This window comes from Metarhizium brunneum, chromosome 4 (assembly GCF_013426205.1).
Source record: "Metarhizium brunneum chromosome 4, complete sequence".
In the NCBI taxonomy this organism is placed as follows: Eukaryota; Fungi; Ascomycota; class Sordariomycetes; order Hypocreales; family Clavicipitaceae; genus Metarhizium; species Metarhizium brunneum.
In genome coordinates, this window is record NC_089425.1 from 1,167,211 (window position 1) to 1,183,531 (window position 16,321).

General features: G+C 55.0%; 5 protein-coding genes across 5 annotated transcripts; 4 read left to right on the forward strand and 1 right to left on the reverse strand.

Moving 5' to 3' along the window:
- Positions 1-403: 403 nt before the first annotated feature.
- On the reverse strand, positions 404-2,551 carry G6M90_00g070090 (uncharacterized protein; the record flags this gene model as incomplete). The annotated part of the gene is made up of 1 exon (XM_014685180.2): positions 404-2,551. One exon carries the CDS (start codon positions 2,549-2,551, stop codon positions 404-406), a length of 2,148 nt encoding a protein of 715 aa, XP_014540666.2.
- A 2,474-nt stretch (positions 2,552-5,025) lies between these two features.
- Positions 5,026-6,576, forward strand: rhmD (L-rhamnonate dehydratase; the record flags this gene model as incomplete). The annotated part of the gene is made up of 4 exons (XM_066130927.1): positions 5,026-5,098; positions 5,157-5,190; positions 5,260-5,408; positions 5,477-6,576. The coding sequence occupies 4 exons, from the start codon at positions 5,026-5,028 to the stop codon at positions 6,574-6,576; spliced, it is 1,356 nt and encodes a 451-aa protein (XP_065987210.1).
- A 1,190-nt stretch (positions 6,577-7,766) lies between these two features.
- On the forward strand, positions 7,767-8,600 carry DHG2 (L-rhamnose-1-dehydrogenase; the record flags this gene model as incomplete). The annotated part of the gene is made up of 1 exon (XM_014685178.1): positions 7,767-8,600. The coding sequence occupies one exon, from the start codon at positions 7,767-7,769 to the stop codon at positions 8,598-8,600; it is 834 nt and encodes a 277-aa protein (XP_014540664.1).
- A 2,734-nt stretch (positions 8,601-11,334) lies between these two features.
- G6M90_00g070120 (uncharacterized protein) lies at positions 11,335-12,747 on the forward strand (the record flags this gene model as incomplete). The annotated part of the gene is made up of 2 exons (XM_014685177.1): positions 11,335-11,639; positions 11,778-12,747. The coding sequence occupies 2 exons, from the start codon at positions 11,335-11,337 to the stop codon at positions 12,745-12,747; spliced, it is 1,275 nt and encodes a 424-aa protein (XP_014540663.1).
- A 1,824-nt stretch (positions 12,748-14,571) lies between these two features.
- G6M90_00g070130 (uncharacterized protein) lies at positions 14,572-15,612 on the forward strand (the record flags this gene model as incomplete). Its single annotated transcript, XM_014685176.1, has 1 exon — positions 14,572-15,612. The coding sequence occupies one exon, from the start codon at positions 14,572-14,574 to the stop codon at positions 15,610-15,612; it is 1,041 nt and encodes a 346-aa protein (XP_014540662.1).
- Positions 15,613-16,321: the final 709 nt, after the last annotated feature.

The window sequence follows — 16,321 nt, forward strand, 5'->3', positions numbered from 1 at the left end:
ATTTCTCGCTGCACTAGAATACCAAGGACATTAGCGTGTTGATGGGCAGATATATCCTGCTGTACTTTGTAGACTGTTGGCTTTAAACCCGCAACGCCGGACTATGTATTCAGCCGCCGCAAGACAGTCTCAACGTTTCTGAATTGTCATCTCAAGATGGCTGCCCGGCGGAAAGGCTAGGACTAGACGGGTGAAGAAGGCCTTCATTACTCATCTTGCAAGTAGACTCCATGACAACTCCGATAATATTAAGAAAAGAGACCGCAATACAGAGTCTCCAAACAGTTCCTCCCATTCGTTATACATGAATTTTGCACGCAAGCAACTTGGTATAATACATGTACCCAACATGTCCAGACATCCTGTTTCTTCGGTCGCAGGATAATTCATTCCTTGATAGCTATCACGTCGCCATAAACCTGCCTCCCTCCTGCTTAAATAGCCAATCACTATTTGCGTCCACCATGAAATTCGTAATGTTGAACTCATTTGGCGCCATTTGAGCCTGCCCATTCTGTGCATCCATCGCAGTGTCCGGGCCCAGTGCCTGGGCACCGGCGAAATTCTCGCCGCCAAATGGCAGACGGGGGACATTGAAAAAGTCAAACACGTCCAGGTACTCCAAATCGTTTGGTGCCGGTGTTTTAGCCGGCGCGACAGCGGGCTGTCGTGCTGTCGTGTCAGAACTGTGTTTCGGCTGTCGAGACATCAAAACGTCGAGGTCGAATGCCGTTCGTCGCATGTCTGCTAGGATTTTGACAGAGCTAGGTGTGATACCATCACCCTTCTGCTCACTGTCACGGTGCTCATCAAGCACTCGTTGAAGCAGTCCGCAGTATCTCGCCGCCACCGGCCAGTATCGTCCCATTTCTCGCAGGGTGTCAACAAAGAAGCTGATTTGCGGAGCCAGTTTATGCTCAACTGTAGATCCATGAACAAGCAAAAGCCTTGCTGAGACCCATATCGTAAATGCAAATGGTGGCCCCAGCTTGCTGAGAAGGCCGTTCTGGACCACAAACTCTCCCAAAGCCGCAATATTCTCTACAGCCCCGTGACATCTTTGCGAAGCACTGTACGACGGAGTAAATATGGGCGATCGTGTTGTGGGGTATGCTGCTGACGAATGAAGTCGAATGACGGCAGTGTGATACGTGCCATGAAGCATCACCAGAATGCAATTCAAGTTCTTCTTGGGTGCTTGAAACAACTTGGACATGTTCCCAAACTCGGGGGGCAACCCAAACCTCCAGGTTGTCAGTAAGTTATCCAGCTCCTTGTAGCGCAGTTGCCATTGCTCGACGTCTCCCAAGGCACTGATGTCTACAGGCTGCTTGAGGAACTTGTGTATCTTGGACAAGATGCCCAAAATCTCGATATAGTAGGCAAAGGGCCCAAGATTTTCTGGCTTGCAAATCTCCTGCGCGGATCCCTCGCCGTGATGTTCTCTAGCCTTGAACCACTTCGTGTCTACTCTCTGATTTCGCATCCATAGGTCGTCACGGCAGGGCAGCGTTCGGTCGATTTCCTTGTCTGCCAACGCGAACTCGAAAGCAGTGGCGATGGTGGCGTATCTGTCAAGAAGATAAATCATCCAGAAGAGTCGTCGTCGTGATTCGTCGTCGATAAAGTCCTTGGGTTCCGGAAGAATCATAGCCCGCAGGGTGTATATCGACGTGTAGCCTGGCGAGACTGTGAATGAGTGGCTCTCAACCGCCAGTCCGAGCTGCACTACTGAGCGAGTGACGAGCGCCAAAATATTCCAACCAGGCGGACCATTGCTACTGCCGACCAGATCAAGTGCTACGATGACCAATGCCTGAAGCGATTTGACAGAGGTATTCTCCATGCCATATAGTAGCACACGTTCCTTGCACACTTTGTGGTAATGCTCCCGCCTTTCATCAGTGAGTCTAGGGTCTGTGGAGTAGCGCATCGTCGTGGCCACAATTGCATGTAGGAGTATTCTATCAGTCTCTTGCAGTGTCGACGGTCCAAACAGTGAGTCGAGAGTGGTTTTTCGGTGGAGTATTGGGCACCAAGTGTTGATGTGCTTGAAGTAGAGGTCGACAAGAGAATAGAGAAGGTCGTAGGGGGGCATGTCTTGATCCGGGGGAGTTGGTACCGCCGTTTGGCTCAGGGGGGCGGTCGGAGAGTGAATTGTAGGCTGGTTTTGATAGTAGGCCTGTCCTCCAGGCGTAGATGACTGAATTGGCGGTATCTGAGACCCTGCGGACAGGCGCCCCAGGGACCCTTGGTGGTGATATGTGTCAGGCATGCCTGGGTGTTGCGGTGCATTGAAGTCAACTGTTTGCGATGTCGGCGTAAAACTTGACGTCTTTGGGATGAACAAACTATTCTCTCCTCCTGGTGTAGTAATGGGTTCGGATGTTCTGTACATGTGAGATGAAGCATCCCTTGGCGTGCCGTGGTCACTTGGTATGCTGGGGTTGCTGTTTTGGATGCCACCAGTAGCATTGAGCTGTGGATTTGAAGCCAAGACGTGTTGAATAATCTCCGAGTGAGACTGCAAGACGGCTTCAAGCTTATCCATTCGATCTTGGAGCTCCTTACCAAAGCCAGCCCTTAGACCAGGCCGCCTCCGCTCCTTGTATTCGCATATTGCGCCATTTCGAGCGCACCATCCGCAAGACGGCTGTCCCCGGTCGCATTTTACCTGTTAAATTCCAGGGTCAATACATGTCTAAGGGCAGGATACGACGCAGCTTGCGGGGGAACAAAAATCACACGGCGTGATGATTTGTAGCTTTTGTTGATCCTTCCGAGTCAACGAACAGGGTCGGGCGCGTCTTGTGCGTCTTACTTTTCGCTGTTTGCATAGCTCACACCTTGGTATAACGAGGTCAGTTTTCGATTCCAGGGGCTGCTCATAGAGAGAGACAGGCATGTGAGGACATCAAGGCAAACAAGATGGCGATGGCAAAACGTTGTACTCGGTAGTGCAAGACACAATACAGACGTGAAAAGCAAGTGGCGAATCGGATGTGGAATGATGAGCCGACTCAACGGGGGGCCAAGGGGACAGCATGGACATGGCATAAAAAAAAGCAAAGATAGCCAAAGAAAGACCAAGATTGTACATACGAAACTGAGGTCGGGCGCTTGCGCTTCCCATTTTGGGTAGAGCCGTCGTTGTATTGCTCATCATCACTATGAGAGTCGCTGTCGGGCTCGGTTGGTTGATGTGGTATGACGGAGGTGGGACCAGAAGCCGGAACTGATGATGGTGATGGTCCCTTGGCGCCGACAGCTCCGTGCTGCATCATGCTTTCTCGGCCAGCCGGGAAGGGCCCCTGGTGAGTCGATTCCGTGAAACACAATACCGGTCCTAGGGTCTGGTGTCCAGTCTACCGAGTATCGGGCCAAGATGACTGCACGGGTTGTTGTTAAAGCGAGGCAGTGGGGAGCGAGATGTCAGAGTGAAACATTCGGGACAAAGGTGAGCGACAGGAGGAGGTGGTTTTGCATTATGCCGGCACTGAGGATTCTGCATTGGTCGAGACAGACTAGCTGTGCCATCTGTGGATCATCAGCTGCGAGCGAGGACAGGGTGGGTAAAGTGGCAGGCGAACCGGCGCAGAGTCACGAGATTCCAATGGCGGCGTCTGAGTCCTCGAGTAGGGATGGCAGACGAAGACTAGTCGACTTTGTGTAGTCGGGCGAGGTGGAGGGGAAACCAGCCACAAGTAAGGTCTCGATAGGGTTTGATGGTGCCATGCTGCCGCAATCAAATTGATGGAGCATCTGGTGGGGAGACGGTGGAAAACAGGGCCCAGGAGCTTGTCCAAATCAGACCAGACATGAAGCACGGCAGAGCCTCGGCTATTCAATAACTGACAAGTGCCAGCAAGTAGAAGGAGCTACCCTGAGTCGCGGCAACCCTGGACGCGGCAACCCTAGACGTGGACGTGGCAGCATTTGTTGACATGGATGCATGTACATACATACATCCCGGTTTTTTCGGCAGATTGAGACACAATTTCATGATTGCTAGCGTACATCCGTTGTTATAACGGCGACCCTGACACCTCAAAAAGGACGTTCAAGGGTCCAAGGTCCAGTCAGCTTTGTGAACTGGGGACTGTGTCAACAACGAAACCTGACTGCATGACAACTGTCTTGGTTAAACTTGGTCATAATCCCCCCATCAATAGTCATCATATATTGCGACTATTCTCTAGACCATGGCCACAGAGCTGTTGCCTCGGGCGGCTCGGCTTCTGGGAATAAACTGGCTCTGGCAATTATGGAGAATAGAAATAACTTTAAAAAAGTGAAATGTTTTTTTTTTTTTTAAAAAAAAAAAAACGGCGAATCCGGGCTCTGAGGCGGCTTGTAGGTACTACTTGGTTGGTGGTGGCAAGACAGACAGAAATACCCGTACATATACTTTGCAGCAACATGTCTGGCAATACTAAAGTCATGGCCATCTGATCTGGCTGGTCCCGGCACGGTGAGATGAACTCACTCTGTGCTGCCACCCCGTCGCACCCCAGCTTCCCCAGTGTGCGTCCCTCAACGACTTCACGTCTGGCTTGAGACATTCATTCCAGGGCTACTCAGTCGGCCTAGGACACTTTGGGCGTCGCGCGTCTGCAGCCATGACGCAGATGTGTTGGAAGAATGTGCCCCCATCTCGTCGTTCGCGCCATCGGGGCATTTATGGCCGAAGGGATAAACACTCTCCCATCAATCACATCGTCACTTGGCACTTTGCGACCCTTTGTCTAGCAGTCACTTCCCCCACAGACTGTCTGATCCTGCGACTTGTGCAGATTACACGATAATCACACGGGAATCGATTGGTCCTTCCTCGAGTTGAAGCCGATTCCGTTGCCGACCCCATTTGCCGGGGTTTGCAGACTGCGACTCATGGGCACTGCAACTTGAACCAGCCCTGAGCCGTCGACGTATATCACAAGACTGCATCCTTTTCCTGTTTCAGAGAGGTTGAGACGGCTCCGATATTCACTCTTCTCCAGTGCCCGTTTGACATTGATGGCAGCCATGGCGTCGGCTGTTCGGGAGTTTCCTACCATCAAGGCCGTTCGATCCTATGTGATTAGCGGCGTTGGCTCAGGTACGAACATGATGACGGAGATGGAGGCAGACCTCAAGCACTAACATCAGACTGGCAGGCGGCGATTATCACAATGTCAAAGACGGCCACTGGTGAGTCTGCGCCCACATTCATGTTCAGCATGAATCATGGCAACAACTGACCGACTTGGTCCCTCACAGGCTGATTGATAGCGACATTTCCACCCCCTGCTCAATATGGGAGCAGTATCGAAAGTCTCGGACAAGCTGGGGAATCAATGTACTCGGATCATTCCTGGTCGAAATCGAAGCATCTGATGGGACTGTTGGGTTCGCAACGGGCTTTGGAGGCAAGTTGTTTGCCCGCGATGATGCCACCGAGATGTAAAAGGGACATGACCAGTGCTGACAGCTCTAGGCCCTCCTGGATGCTGGCTCATCCACCAACACTTTGAACGGTTCCTCATCGGTGCCGATCCTCGCAACACCAACCTGCTGTTTGAGCAAATGTACCGAGCGTCCATGTTCTATGGCCGCAAGGGCCTCCCCGTGGCCGTCATCTCCGTCATCGACCTCGCCATCTGGGACCTGCTGGGCAAGCTGAGGAACGAGCCGGTGTACAGGCTCATAGGCGGCGCCACAAGGGAACGCATCAACTTCTACTGCACCGGCCCTCAACCGACGGCCGCGCGGGACATGGGCTTCTGGGGCGCCAAGGTGCCCCTACCGCACTGCCCCGAGGAGGGCCACGCTGGGCTCCGCAAGAACGTCGCGTTTCTCCGGAGGCACAGGGAATCCGTCGGCCCCGACTTCCCCATCATGGTGGACTGCTACATGAGCCTCAACGTGTCGTACACGATCCAGCTCGTGGAAGCGTGCAAGGACCTCGACATCAACTGGTGGGAGGAGTGCCTGTCGCCAGACGACACGGACGGCTTCCGGCAGATCAAGCGCGCGCACCCGGCAACCAAGTTCACCACGGGCGAGCACGAGTACTCGCGCTACGGGTTCCGCAAGCTCATCGAGTCCCGGGACCTGGACATGGTCCAACCGGACGTCATGTGGCTCGGCGGCATGACGGAACTGCTTCGGGTGGCCGCCATGGCCGCGGCGTACGACACGCCCGTCGTGCCGCACGCCAGCGGGCCCTACAGCTACCACTTTGTCATTTCGCAGCCCAACACGCCCTTCCAGGAGTACCTGGCCAATTCGCCGGACGGGAGGAGCGTGCTGCCTGTTTTCGGAGACTTGTTCGTCGACGAGCCGATTCCGACAAGGGGGTACCTGACGGCGGCGGACCTGGACAAGCCTGGCTTTGGACTGACCATTAACCCGGCGGCGAGGGCAAAATTGATCCCGGCGAGGAACTTGCTTGCCCCGGCGCCCGTGGCCATGCCGGCGCCAGAAATGAATGGCGCTGCCAAGGAGGATGGGGATGTGAAGCACGCAAAAGTGAACGGGGTCGGTCACCATGATGATGATGAGCTGGTGGGCGGGATGGGCAAGTTGACGACTTGATCTAGTACTGTGGCATGAGGATGATGCACGCATTTTGCCAATTAGCATGCGCATTTTTTCACTTCAACGTTGCCCTGAAAAAAGAAAATACAGGGTTTTTTAACGGTCTACTATAGTCAAATAATATTAGGGTTTTAATAGCCACGGAATAATGACCTCACGGTATCGCGAACGCAAGCCGTCTGCGTGTACTGTGCTGCCAACACGATAGTCTGGTGTGTGAGGATAATGCGTCGTGGTGAAGTCTGGTTTGCTTCCTGGGTCATTCATCCGGCACCGACATGTAAGAAAAAGCCTGGAGCTTTGGCACTCGAGTGTTCGTTGTCCTACCACCGTTGACAGACAAGGTGATCAATTGATGTGAACTCGCCCGCGTACCAACTGCGCAGCTGAATTCGGCTAATGAATCCCATGCCGGTCGTCGGTCCCGGGCCATGCAGCATTGAACCCTGCATACCGGGATGAGTGGACCATTAAAGATATACATATGTATGTATGTACCCACTCCCGCTCTGCACTCCCCCGAGCAGCATCGTGAGTTGAACGGTGGCCGTTTGCGCCCGCCAGTCCACCGTCTTGCCCATTGACGTCTTGCCCACGTGTGATGAAACGGTGAGAAATGGAGCGACGCGCAGGGCCTCGTGACCACGACACAGGGCTGCAGTTCACAGACGGGGCATCGTGGCAGCCCTGCGCGAACGAGCAGCCATCGACTGTTTCTTTTTTTTTTTACATTGGTCGCCTGCCGGAGCCGGGCGGGCCGGCGGTTTGTTCGCTGGTCAATGGGCCGAGACCCAGAGTCCATGAGGGGGGCTTGTCGCGGGGAAAGGCAAAAATAGCCAGAAGACTGCCCAGAAATACGAAGCTGTCGACAGCTCGATGAATTTGTAAAAATTCAAGCGTCCTTGGCTCTTTGCTGATCGCAGCCCACCGTCGACGTCCAGCACTTGCCCTGACGCACACGCTCTGCCTGCCGCATCGCGCGTCTCCCTCGCCATCGGCGCCCGTGTATCGCCTACCCGAGGATTCCGGCGCGTGGATCGAGACGGCCTCGATTACATCTAGGTGCTAGCGTGGCCCTGGCCGCGGCGTACATTTGGCAATTTTTTCATCTTCCAAATCTCGACGAATCCGAGACCAACTACGAGTCGTCAAGTCATTGATTGATTACAAGCGCGCCCATCTACACGATGCCGCTGACGGGGCTGCTGGCCGGCAAGACGGCCATCATCACCGGCGGGACGACGGGCATCGGCCGCGCCATCTGCCTCGAGTTCCTGCGCCAGGGCGCCAACGTGGTCGTCAACCACCTCGGCCTAGACCAGGACAAGCAGCACCTCGACTCGCTGGTCGCCGAGGCCGAGGCGCTCTCGCTCTCCGCGCAGGCGTCGCCGTCCAGTGCGGTCGGCAGGCTGGCCCACGAGGCCGGCGACGTCAGGGACCCCGAGACGGCGGCCGGGCTGGTGGCCGCGGCGGTCGCGCACTCGGGCGCCGCGCGCCGGCTCGACATCTGCGTCTCCAACGCGGGCGTGTGCACGTTTGCCGACTTCCTCACGCTGGCGCCGGACCTGCTGGAGACGACGGTGCGCACCAACCTCGACGGCGCCTTCTACGTGACGCAGGCGGCGGCGCGGCAGATGGCCCTGCGCCAGGAGCCCCCGGGGGGCAGCATCATCGGCGTGTCGTCGGTGTCGGCGCTCGTCGGCGGCGGGCGGCAGGCGCACTACACGCCGACAAAGGCCGGCGTGCTCAGCTTGATGCAGAGCGCGGCCGTGGCCCTGGGCCGCCACGGCATCCGGTGCAACGCCCTGCTGCCGGGGACGATCCGCACGCGGCTCAACGAGCAGGACCTGGCCGACGACGCCAAGAGGGCCTACATGGAGGGCAGGATTCCCCTGGGCCGCACTGGCGTGCCGTCTGACATGGCTGGCCCGGCGGTGTTTCTGGCGTGCGACGAGCTGAGCGGCTATGTGAGCGGTGCGCAGCTGCTGGTGGATGGCGGCCTGTTTGTCAATCTGCAGTAGTTGATGCTGTCACGAGTACTGTAGACGATTTGTTGGTGATGCGTGGCGTGGGCGGAATAATAGTGAAAAAGCAACATGTCCGTTCTGTATCATCCCATGGCCTATGGTTTGTAATGTGTCCAAAGTCAAGGCCGACGATCGCGCCCTGGCTGTAAAACAATAACCGGGCGACCCCAGTCAAGGTCAGCCATGATGCAGAAGAGGTAACCCGCAACGAGGGGAAAACGCCATCCCACGCGTCTGGCAGACCCGGAGAATAACAAGCGGCAAGGATACATGTTGGATGAAGGTGCTTGAACGGGTCAAGGGCTGAGTAGAGTAGAGGGGGGGTGTGCAGGGGTCCATGAAATGCCGCAAAATGAGAGAAACATCAATTGATGATAAACATGCTCGAGTGTCAGGCATCTACGCACCATAAAGGACACGGTGTTGATCGAGCGTCTTTGCGCGCATGGCCGTGAAGATGCTGCGTGCGAATCAACTCGACAAGCCTAACCCATGGCCTGCCAAACCATCAAACCGGCATGCCAGCCGTTTACACTTTACAAAGGCTGCATCGTGACGGTGCTGTGGAGATGTTGGGTTTCTCGAGACACCCTTTCCCACCGTTTGGCATCATGTATGTATGTACCTTATCAGCTCCAGGCGAAGTCCCCCGGGCCCCGAGTTTCATGGCCACCAAGTGGTCAAGTCGCGGGATCCAGGCATGTGGACGCGGGTGGGCGGGGAACGGAGCAGCCATGTACATGTACATGGCGACGCACAGGAATTCCCGCAGCGCAAAAGGTTCCCTCCCCCTTGGCTCCTTGGCGCAGCACCGCCGTAGCCACCGTCATGCTGGCTGCCGACGCCCGTGCCGCCTGTTCCCGGGCGGTGCAAGGCAACACGGCGGCCGGCCAGGCGTACAGGCAAGAGATTGTGGGCAGCATGCAGCCCGCGCCGCACCGAGGCGTACTCGGGAGCGAACAAGAGTTTGAACAGAAATTCCAGCACTGTACTGCACGCTTTACTTGGGGGCACTAACGCCTACTACTTTACGACGGCCGCACGTGTATTTTTCCTTTGGCCCTTGAACCTGCACCGGCAACCTACCTGGTCACGGAAAGCAACGCGGTTGGCAGTCGACGGCAGCGTTGGCAAAGGTCGCAATCGAAGCAGGGCGCGGACCCGCTGGAGCGGAGCCGACGGCGGCGGCTGATAGGCCTTCGGACGGAGGACGGGGATGGGCCCTGACGTCACTGTGGACCGGTCCGACCGTGAGAGACGGCCGCGCTTCAGAACTGGTGGCAACTGGTTGCATGCTCCTTCCGCCTGGATCTAAAGACGCGCGAATTGTGGTGTTTGCCGTCTGTGCTGCTTATCGTATCGCGTACCGTGTACCTGGTACTCCGTGTCCTGTGCGTTCGAGCAGATCGCTCGAGCAAGTACAGGTACCACGGGTACATGACGCAGGCTTCTTCCCAAGCGACATCCACCACCGTAATCTTCCCTCTTGCATTCGCTGGTGGAACCGCCATCCCGCAAGGATTCGACCATCCACGAAACGTCTCAGCCAGTGGGCAAATCAGCCACTGCCTATCAGTGTTTCCAATTCGTTCATGCAGGGTGCAAAGATACCGGCCAAGATAGCCTCACCCGGCTCAGCCTGACGCGAGTGCTCGAAAGCACAGGGTTCGTGCCACAGGCACCGTCGCCAAGGGGGCAAGTTTACCAAGTCACCTCGGCTTGTTGCTTTTGTTGGTTACGATGCAGCATGTACACTCCAATCGGCGGTGGAGATGCTTTCCATCCGTTTGAGAAACCTGAGAGGTACAACGTCATGGCCCTGCAGCCGCCTGTTTCGCAACACATGTCGTCGTTGACCTCGGACGTACCTCTCCTGTCACTCCGGGCCCGGGGCCACTAACTGTGATGCTGTCCTCATGTCACTTTTGAGATGGCCGCTCTTGATATTGCACTGCGGCCCGGAGCCAAGCCATGGCGGCTGCTTCACACCATCTTGGAATCGTGCCCTGCCAGGGGCCGAAAATCTTTCACCGCCCCTGCCGCAAGCCGACACTCGGCACGTACTGCGGCGTATCGAACATGATAGCGTCAGTTGGAATGAAGGCGACGTTGAGAAACGACGGGTTCTTCTCTTCTTCCTGCTAGCGCAAGGCAAACTCGGCGGTGGAAGGCACTGATGACGTCTAATACGGTGGGCTCTCCAAGTTGACGTCGTATCAGCGAGGGAAAAAAAAAGGGGGCATCGTGTATTGTTGCTACGGGGTCTGTCCCTGTGTGCCGTCACCATGGATGTCATCACTCCAGAGTTTTCATCAAGTGGAACCGCCATGTGGATATTCAGTTCGACGCCGGTTCCCTTCGCCACGACCTTGGGCATGTTTCTGAATGAGTTCCACTCTCCATTATGACTCGGGCTGAGTAGCTACAACGTTCGTAGCGAGTGGGCTCCACGCCAAGACACACATGCCAGATGTGACAGAAAACAAACAACTCGGGGGGGAGTCTGGACAGTAGAATCCCCAGAGACTATAAAGGCACTCACATCCTCCCACCGTTCATGACGGTAGATCTCAATCTCCAGACCAGAAACCCTCGTACTATTCCGATCTTTCTCCACTCTCTTGTCATAAAGGCACGAGAAGAAGGGACGAGCTCGTTGAATCAAATCATTCACTTATACGGCTCGACGCCTGCTACTGCACCACCACAGCACAGCTCACCATCCATCATGGCGGCAACGCAACAGCAAGAGGCCAAGTTCTACCAGACTGTTGAACAGGCTAAAAAGGACCTCGACGCAGTTTCTGCGCCGTCAACCACACCTAGCTCCCCTGGCTTGTCTGCAGACAGCTCTCGCGCCAGCATCGCCAGCGTTGATACCCCCTCATCACCACTCTCTCCTTCCACCGTGGCCGACTCCTTCGTCTTTGCCTTTGATATCGATGGCGTTCTTGTCCGCGGCGGCAAGGCCATCCCCGAAGCAATTCAGGCCATGAGAGTGCTCAACGGAGAAAACGAATTCGGCATCCATGTGTAAGTGCCACCTCACAACCCTGCCAGTTCCACCCCCGGATTTCGGACTTTGGTCCACTCAACCCACCAGGGTTCCATCGTGACTTTTACTTTAGGTGTTGTGCACCCGAGATGACGATTAGCTAACGTGGCCTGCAGACCTCACATCTTCCTAACCAACGGCGGCGGCAAAACCGAAGAGGAGCGATGCGGCGACCTCTCCCGCCAGTTGCTGCAGGACATCCAGCCCGGCCAGTTCATTTGCGGACACACCCCCATGAGAGAAATGGCCGAGAAGTACGGCACCGTCCTTGTCATTGGCGGCGAGGGCGAAAAGTGCCGCGAGGTCGCCGAGGGCTACGGCTTCCGGGACGTCGTCACCCCCGGCGACATCATCAAGCACGACTCTGCCACGACGCCCTTCCGCAAGCTCACCGCCGAGGAGCACGCCAACTCGCGCGCCCGCGACTTTGACGACGTCACCATCGACGCCGTCTTCGTCTTCGCCGACTCCCGCGACTGGGCCGGCGACATCCAGATCATGCTGGACCTCGCCATGTCCAAGGGCGGGCGGCTCTGCACGCGCAGCGAGACCTTTGACGAGGGGCCCCCCTTTTACTTCTCGCACAACGACGTCGTCTGGTCCGCGGCCCACGAGCACGTCCGCCTCGGCATGGGCGCCCTCCGCCGCATGTTCGAGGTCACCTTTGACGACCTCACCCGCGGCCGGGGCCGGCTCGACACGCACGCCTTTGGCAAGCCGCAGGTGCCCACGTTCGAGTTCGCCTCGCGCCTCATGAGCCAGTGGCGCCACGCGCGGCACGGCATCGCGGACGCGCCCCAGACCGTCTACTTTGTCGGCGACACGCCCGAGAGCGACATCCGCGGCACCAACGCCGTCAACAAGAAGGCCGACAACGACTGGTACAGCATCCTCGTCAAGACGGGCGTGTACCAGGACGGCACGGAGCCCGCCTACAAGCCTCGCGTCATTGTGGACAATGTCCTGGACGCCGTGAACCACGGCATCCAGCGCGAGATGCGTAAGAAGCTTGCTTCTTCGCTCAAGCAGGGTCTCGAGAAGGCTGTTGCGGATGCCGAGACGGAGGCTATTGTCGTGGAGGCGTAGATGAATTTCATATCGTTTGGAGTTTGGGATTACATATTTGGCATTGGGCGGCATTGATGTTTGTCATGAAAGATTTTGCTTTTTTTCTTGTTTGACATTTTCTACTTTGCACTGGCTGCGAAGGAGGAAATACACTTGACCTCGATAGAGACCCTCTAGTCGCTTTTGGTATATGATGCACCACCTTTATACCCTGATGAGCATCACATCTAAATAGATTTTTTTTTAAAAAAAATACATTAGAGCAATACTTTGTTTGTATGAACTGTGATGCAATTGATAACGCTTGCTTGTCCGCAGTGGGCGGTGGTGCAGTGTCTCGGCTACCGTGTTGAAGATGCAAGTTGAGATACCGGCCGTTGACGAATATGGTATCCCGAGCACACCATAAACTACAACACTCGTACAGGACCCCTGTGGATGCGTGTCAGCTCAAGGCGAGGGTAGTGCATACCCTTGCATGCTGCTAACTACGGGCGGCACTAAATAACGACAGCAGTGGCGGTCCAGGATGAGCGAGGTATTTGTCCGATATACGTATGCATGTATGTACGGAGGGCGATTTGCGTCAAGACGTCAATGGCTTAACGGGCGGCTTTAGTTTATCGGAGAGCGCCAAATCAGTTGCTTCGTCACCGATTAATCCTACTTTGGTGATTTGACGAGGCATCGGGTAGAGTGGGCTCAAGTATCACTCCGAACCTGATGAAGCAGGCAGAGCTACGAATAGGTCATGGTTGTCAAAGTGAGTGTGTAGAGCTGGAGACGTATCTACATAGATTTTGAGTGAAATCTTTCCCAAGACGGGTTATTGTTGCTCTCTTTACTAATAACTAGTCATTTCTCGTATTAGAAATACTACTCCGTAGAGAAGATTATTATCACAGGACCCTGCCTATAATCCCCTTAGCTTCCTTGGCAGGTCACGCATGGCCAAACATACGTGTGGATTGAATTGCCATCGCAGAAGCGGAGCATAGGGTTAGGGTTATTGGAGTCTGTGCATGCCATGATATTACTGAATGGTGTTTCCGCCGTGAAACAATGCCGACACCAGACGCTGAAAGAATGCTACGGCACTCGTTTGCCAGACTTGACGGAACAGGGCCCGGTGTTGGAAGAGAAGACATGTGCTTGTGTAGAATATGCCATGATGGTTGTCTATGAACGGGCATATATGCGCCAAACTTGCCTATTCATAGTATAATGTAGTATGGTATCAATTGATGTCATATAGAGCACGATAGTCCGGTACCTGGCCTAGTTCAAGACGTCTTGGCCTTCCACTGTAGCTGTCCGATTCGTGTCGCGTCTTGACGATGCAGACCTTGACGATCGCTGGATTTGCTTGCTGTTATTTTCCATGAGAAACATGTGACTGCGGCCATGGATACCGGCCTTGCCAAGCTCTAGATGTTTCGTTTTGGAGCAGCCTGCTTGTTTCAGATTCTCTGCTGTGCAGTAGTCGTAGACGCCGTAGTAGCCCGACTCGGACGGGACAAGGAGTACGAGTGAGCGACTTTGTGAGTTTGAGTCTCGCATCGGCATTGACGATGGGGGGGAATGCCGGCCTGGCTGTGGCCCATGAGCACCAAGGGCTTGCCAGTCTTGTCGAGAGCAGCTCCTGCGGCTTGTACCGTTGATAACTGGTAGGTGACGTTGTTGATGAACGGGACGTTGGAGCTGTACAAGGTGTCAAAGACGACGTCGCCCATGGAGCCGTTTCCGGTGTGGAGAGCAGCCTGAGGCCATAGCATGTGCACATGTGGCTACATAAGTTGCCATTTGCACCATCTGCCGCGCAATCTGCCACCATTTATCAACATGGCAAACGATTCTTTGAGCCGAGCGGGTGACGACGCGTTCCTGCCTTGGGAAGTCGTCAACTTTACATTTTCATGCCGCAACACCGACTCCCAGCTTGTCATCATGTGCAACGATGTGCGCTTCGTCCTCCAATTATCCAGGAGCAACTTTGATGCATCCCCTCAACTTCTTCAAAGATATCTCTTCTTTTTGCGGGTTGCTGAGGATGTTGAACTTGATGGGAATACTGTTGATGACTTGTATGATTGGGCCGCCGAGCCTCTTTTTCCGATATTTCATGGAATGAAGTCTTCGCCCAACCCGTGCAGGCGATCTGTGCAAAATTTCCTTACCCCAGAAACGCACCATTACAAGATTTGCGGCATCCACGAGAAGCTGGTTGCAAAGCCCATGACTCTTGGCCGAAATAGCGGATCAAGGTATGGCACTCCATTATGCGAAGAGTACTATGAACAGTGGCCTGACTATCTCCCGTCCGAGGTTTGGATTGACCAAGAAACCCGGAATAGAGTTCCGACTCATGTACCAAGGAGGGTTCTGTTGCCAGATGGCACCAAGGCCTTTCTGAAGATGATGCACCTGGGTGATAATTGGAGCCTCAGACAGGAGGTTACAAAGTACCAGGCCATCCGAAACGCATCAGTCGATGCATCGCTTCGCATCTCACGCTTGCTGGGACTCGTCAAGGACGGAAACGGGCTGGTATATGGTCTACTACTCACCAATGTGGACTGTGGTGGCACGACGCTCTCCTGTGCAGTACGGCCAGAAACGCCGGGCACCCTAAAAGATCGGTGGATAGGACAGATCCGAGATACTCTTTGCCAGTTACACTCCGCGGGGATATCTTGGGGCGATGCCAAGCCGGCGAATGTACTGGTTGACAGGAACATGGATACATGGCTTGTGGACTTTGGCGGTGGACATACTGAAGGCTGGGTGCCCAAGGAGCTGGCAGACACGATTGAAGGTGATCTCGTGGGCCTCAGAAAGATAGAACAGTTTGTTAAGGATCCTGAAAGCATGCCTGTTCAGTAGAGTCATGCAGAAATAGCGGCATAGTAGATGATGTAAGTTGGGAGAAATATGATGCACCCATCTTGAAATACTGCGGAAGCAAAGATGGATATCTCAAAAGGCTAAATCATGCTCGGAGAGTCGGAGCCCATCATGGTGTGACAAGCCGCGTTTTTTATGTGGGGTGCACTGCCACTGTATTTGAGAAGCTGTTGAGCAAGAAAAAAAGGCTGTACATACTCGACGGTACCTGTTGGTGCTTGGCCGTGAATGGTGACAATAGGGGTCTTTTGAGTGGTGCCGTTGACGGGTTTCAGCTGCTCAACGTAAATGTTGACATCTGGTCGCGGAAGATCCTTTTCCATCGTCGGCATACCACCAATGTAGAAGTCATTGCGAATGGACAGCACTTCCCCGCCATGAGAGGAACTCGAGACATCAGCGTCAGTGACCAGCGAAGCCAGCCCGCCAGCAAAAGAGCGGGGCAACGGAGGCGAACAGCTTGGGCAAACGCATTTCAAGGAACTCGTACTATGATCTGCAAAGAGGAACCCGTCCGTGACCCGATGCCACGTGTGGAGCGTTGCACGGCGTCGAGCTTATTGTGGTACCGGTGGTCTGACAGCCGCTGCGAACATGGGACGTTGAAGACAACCATGCGCAGTCTTGACAATTGGCAGTAGTCGCGGTGTCCAAATTTTGTACCCATCACGGCCACGGGCTCAATGTT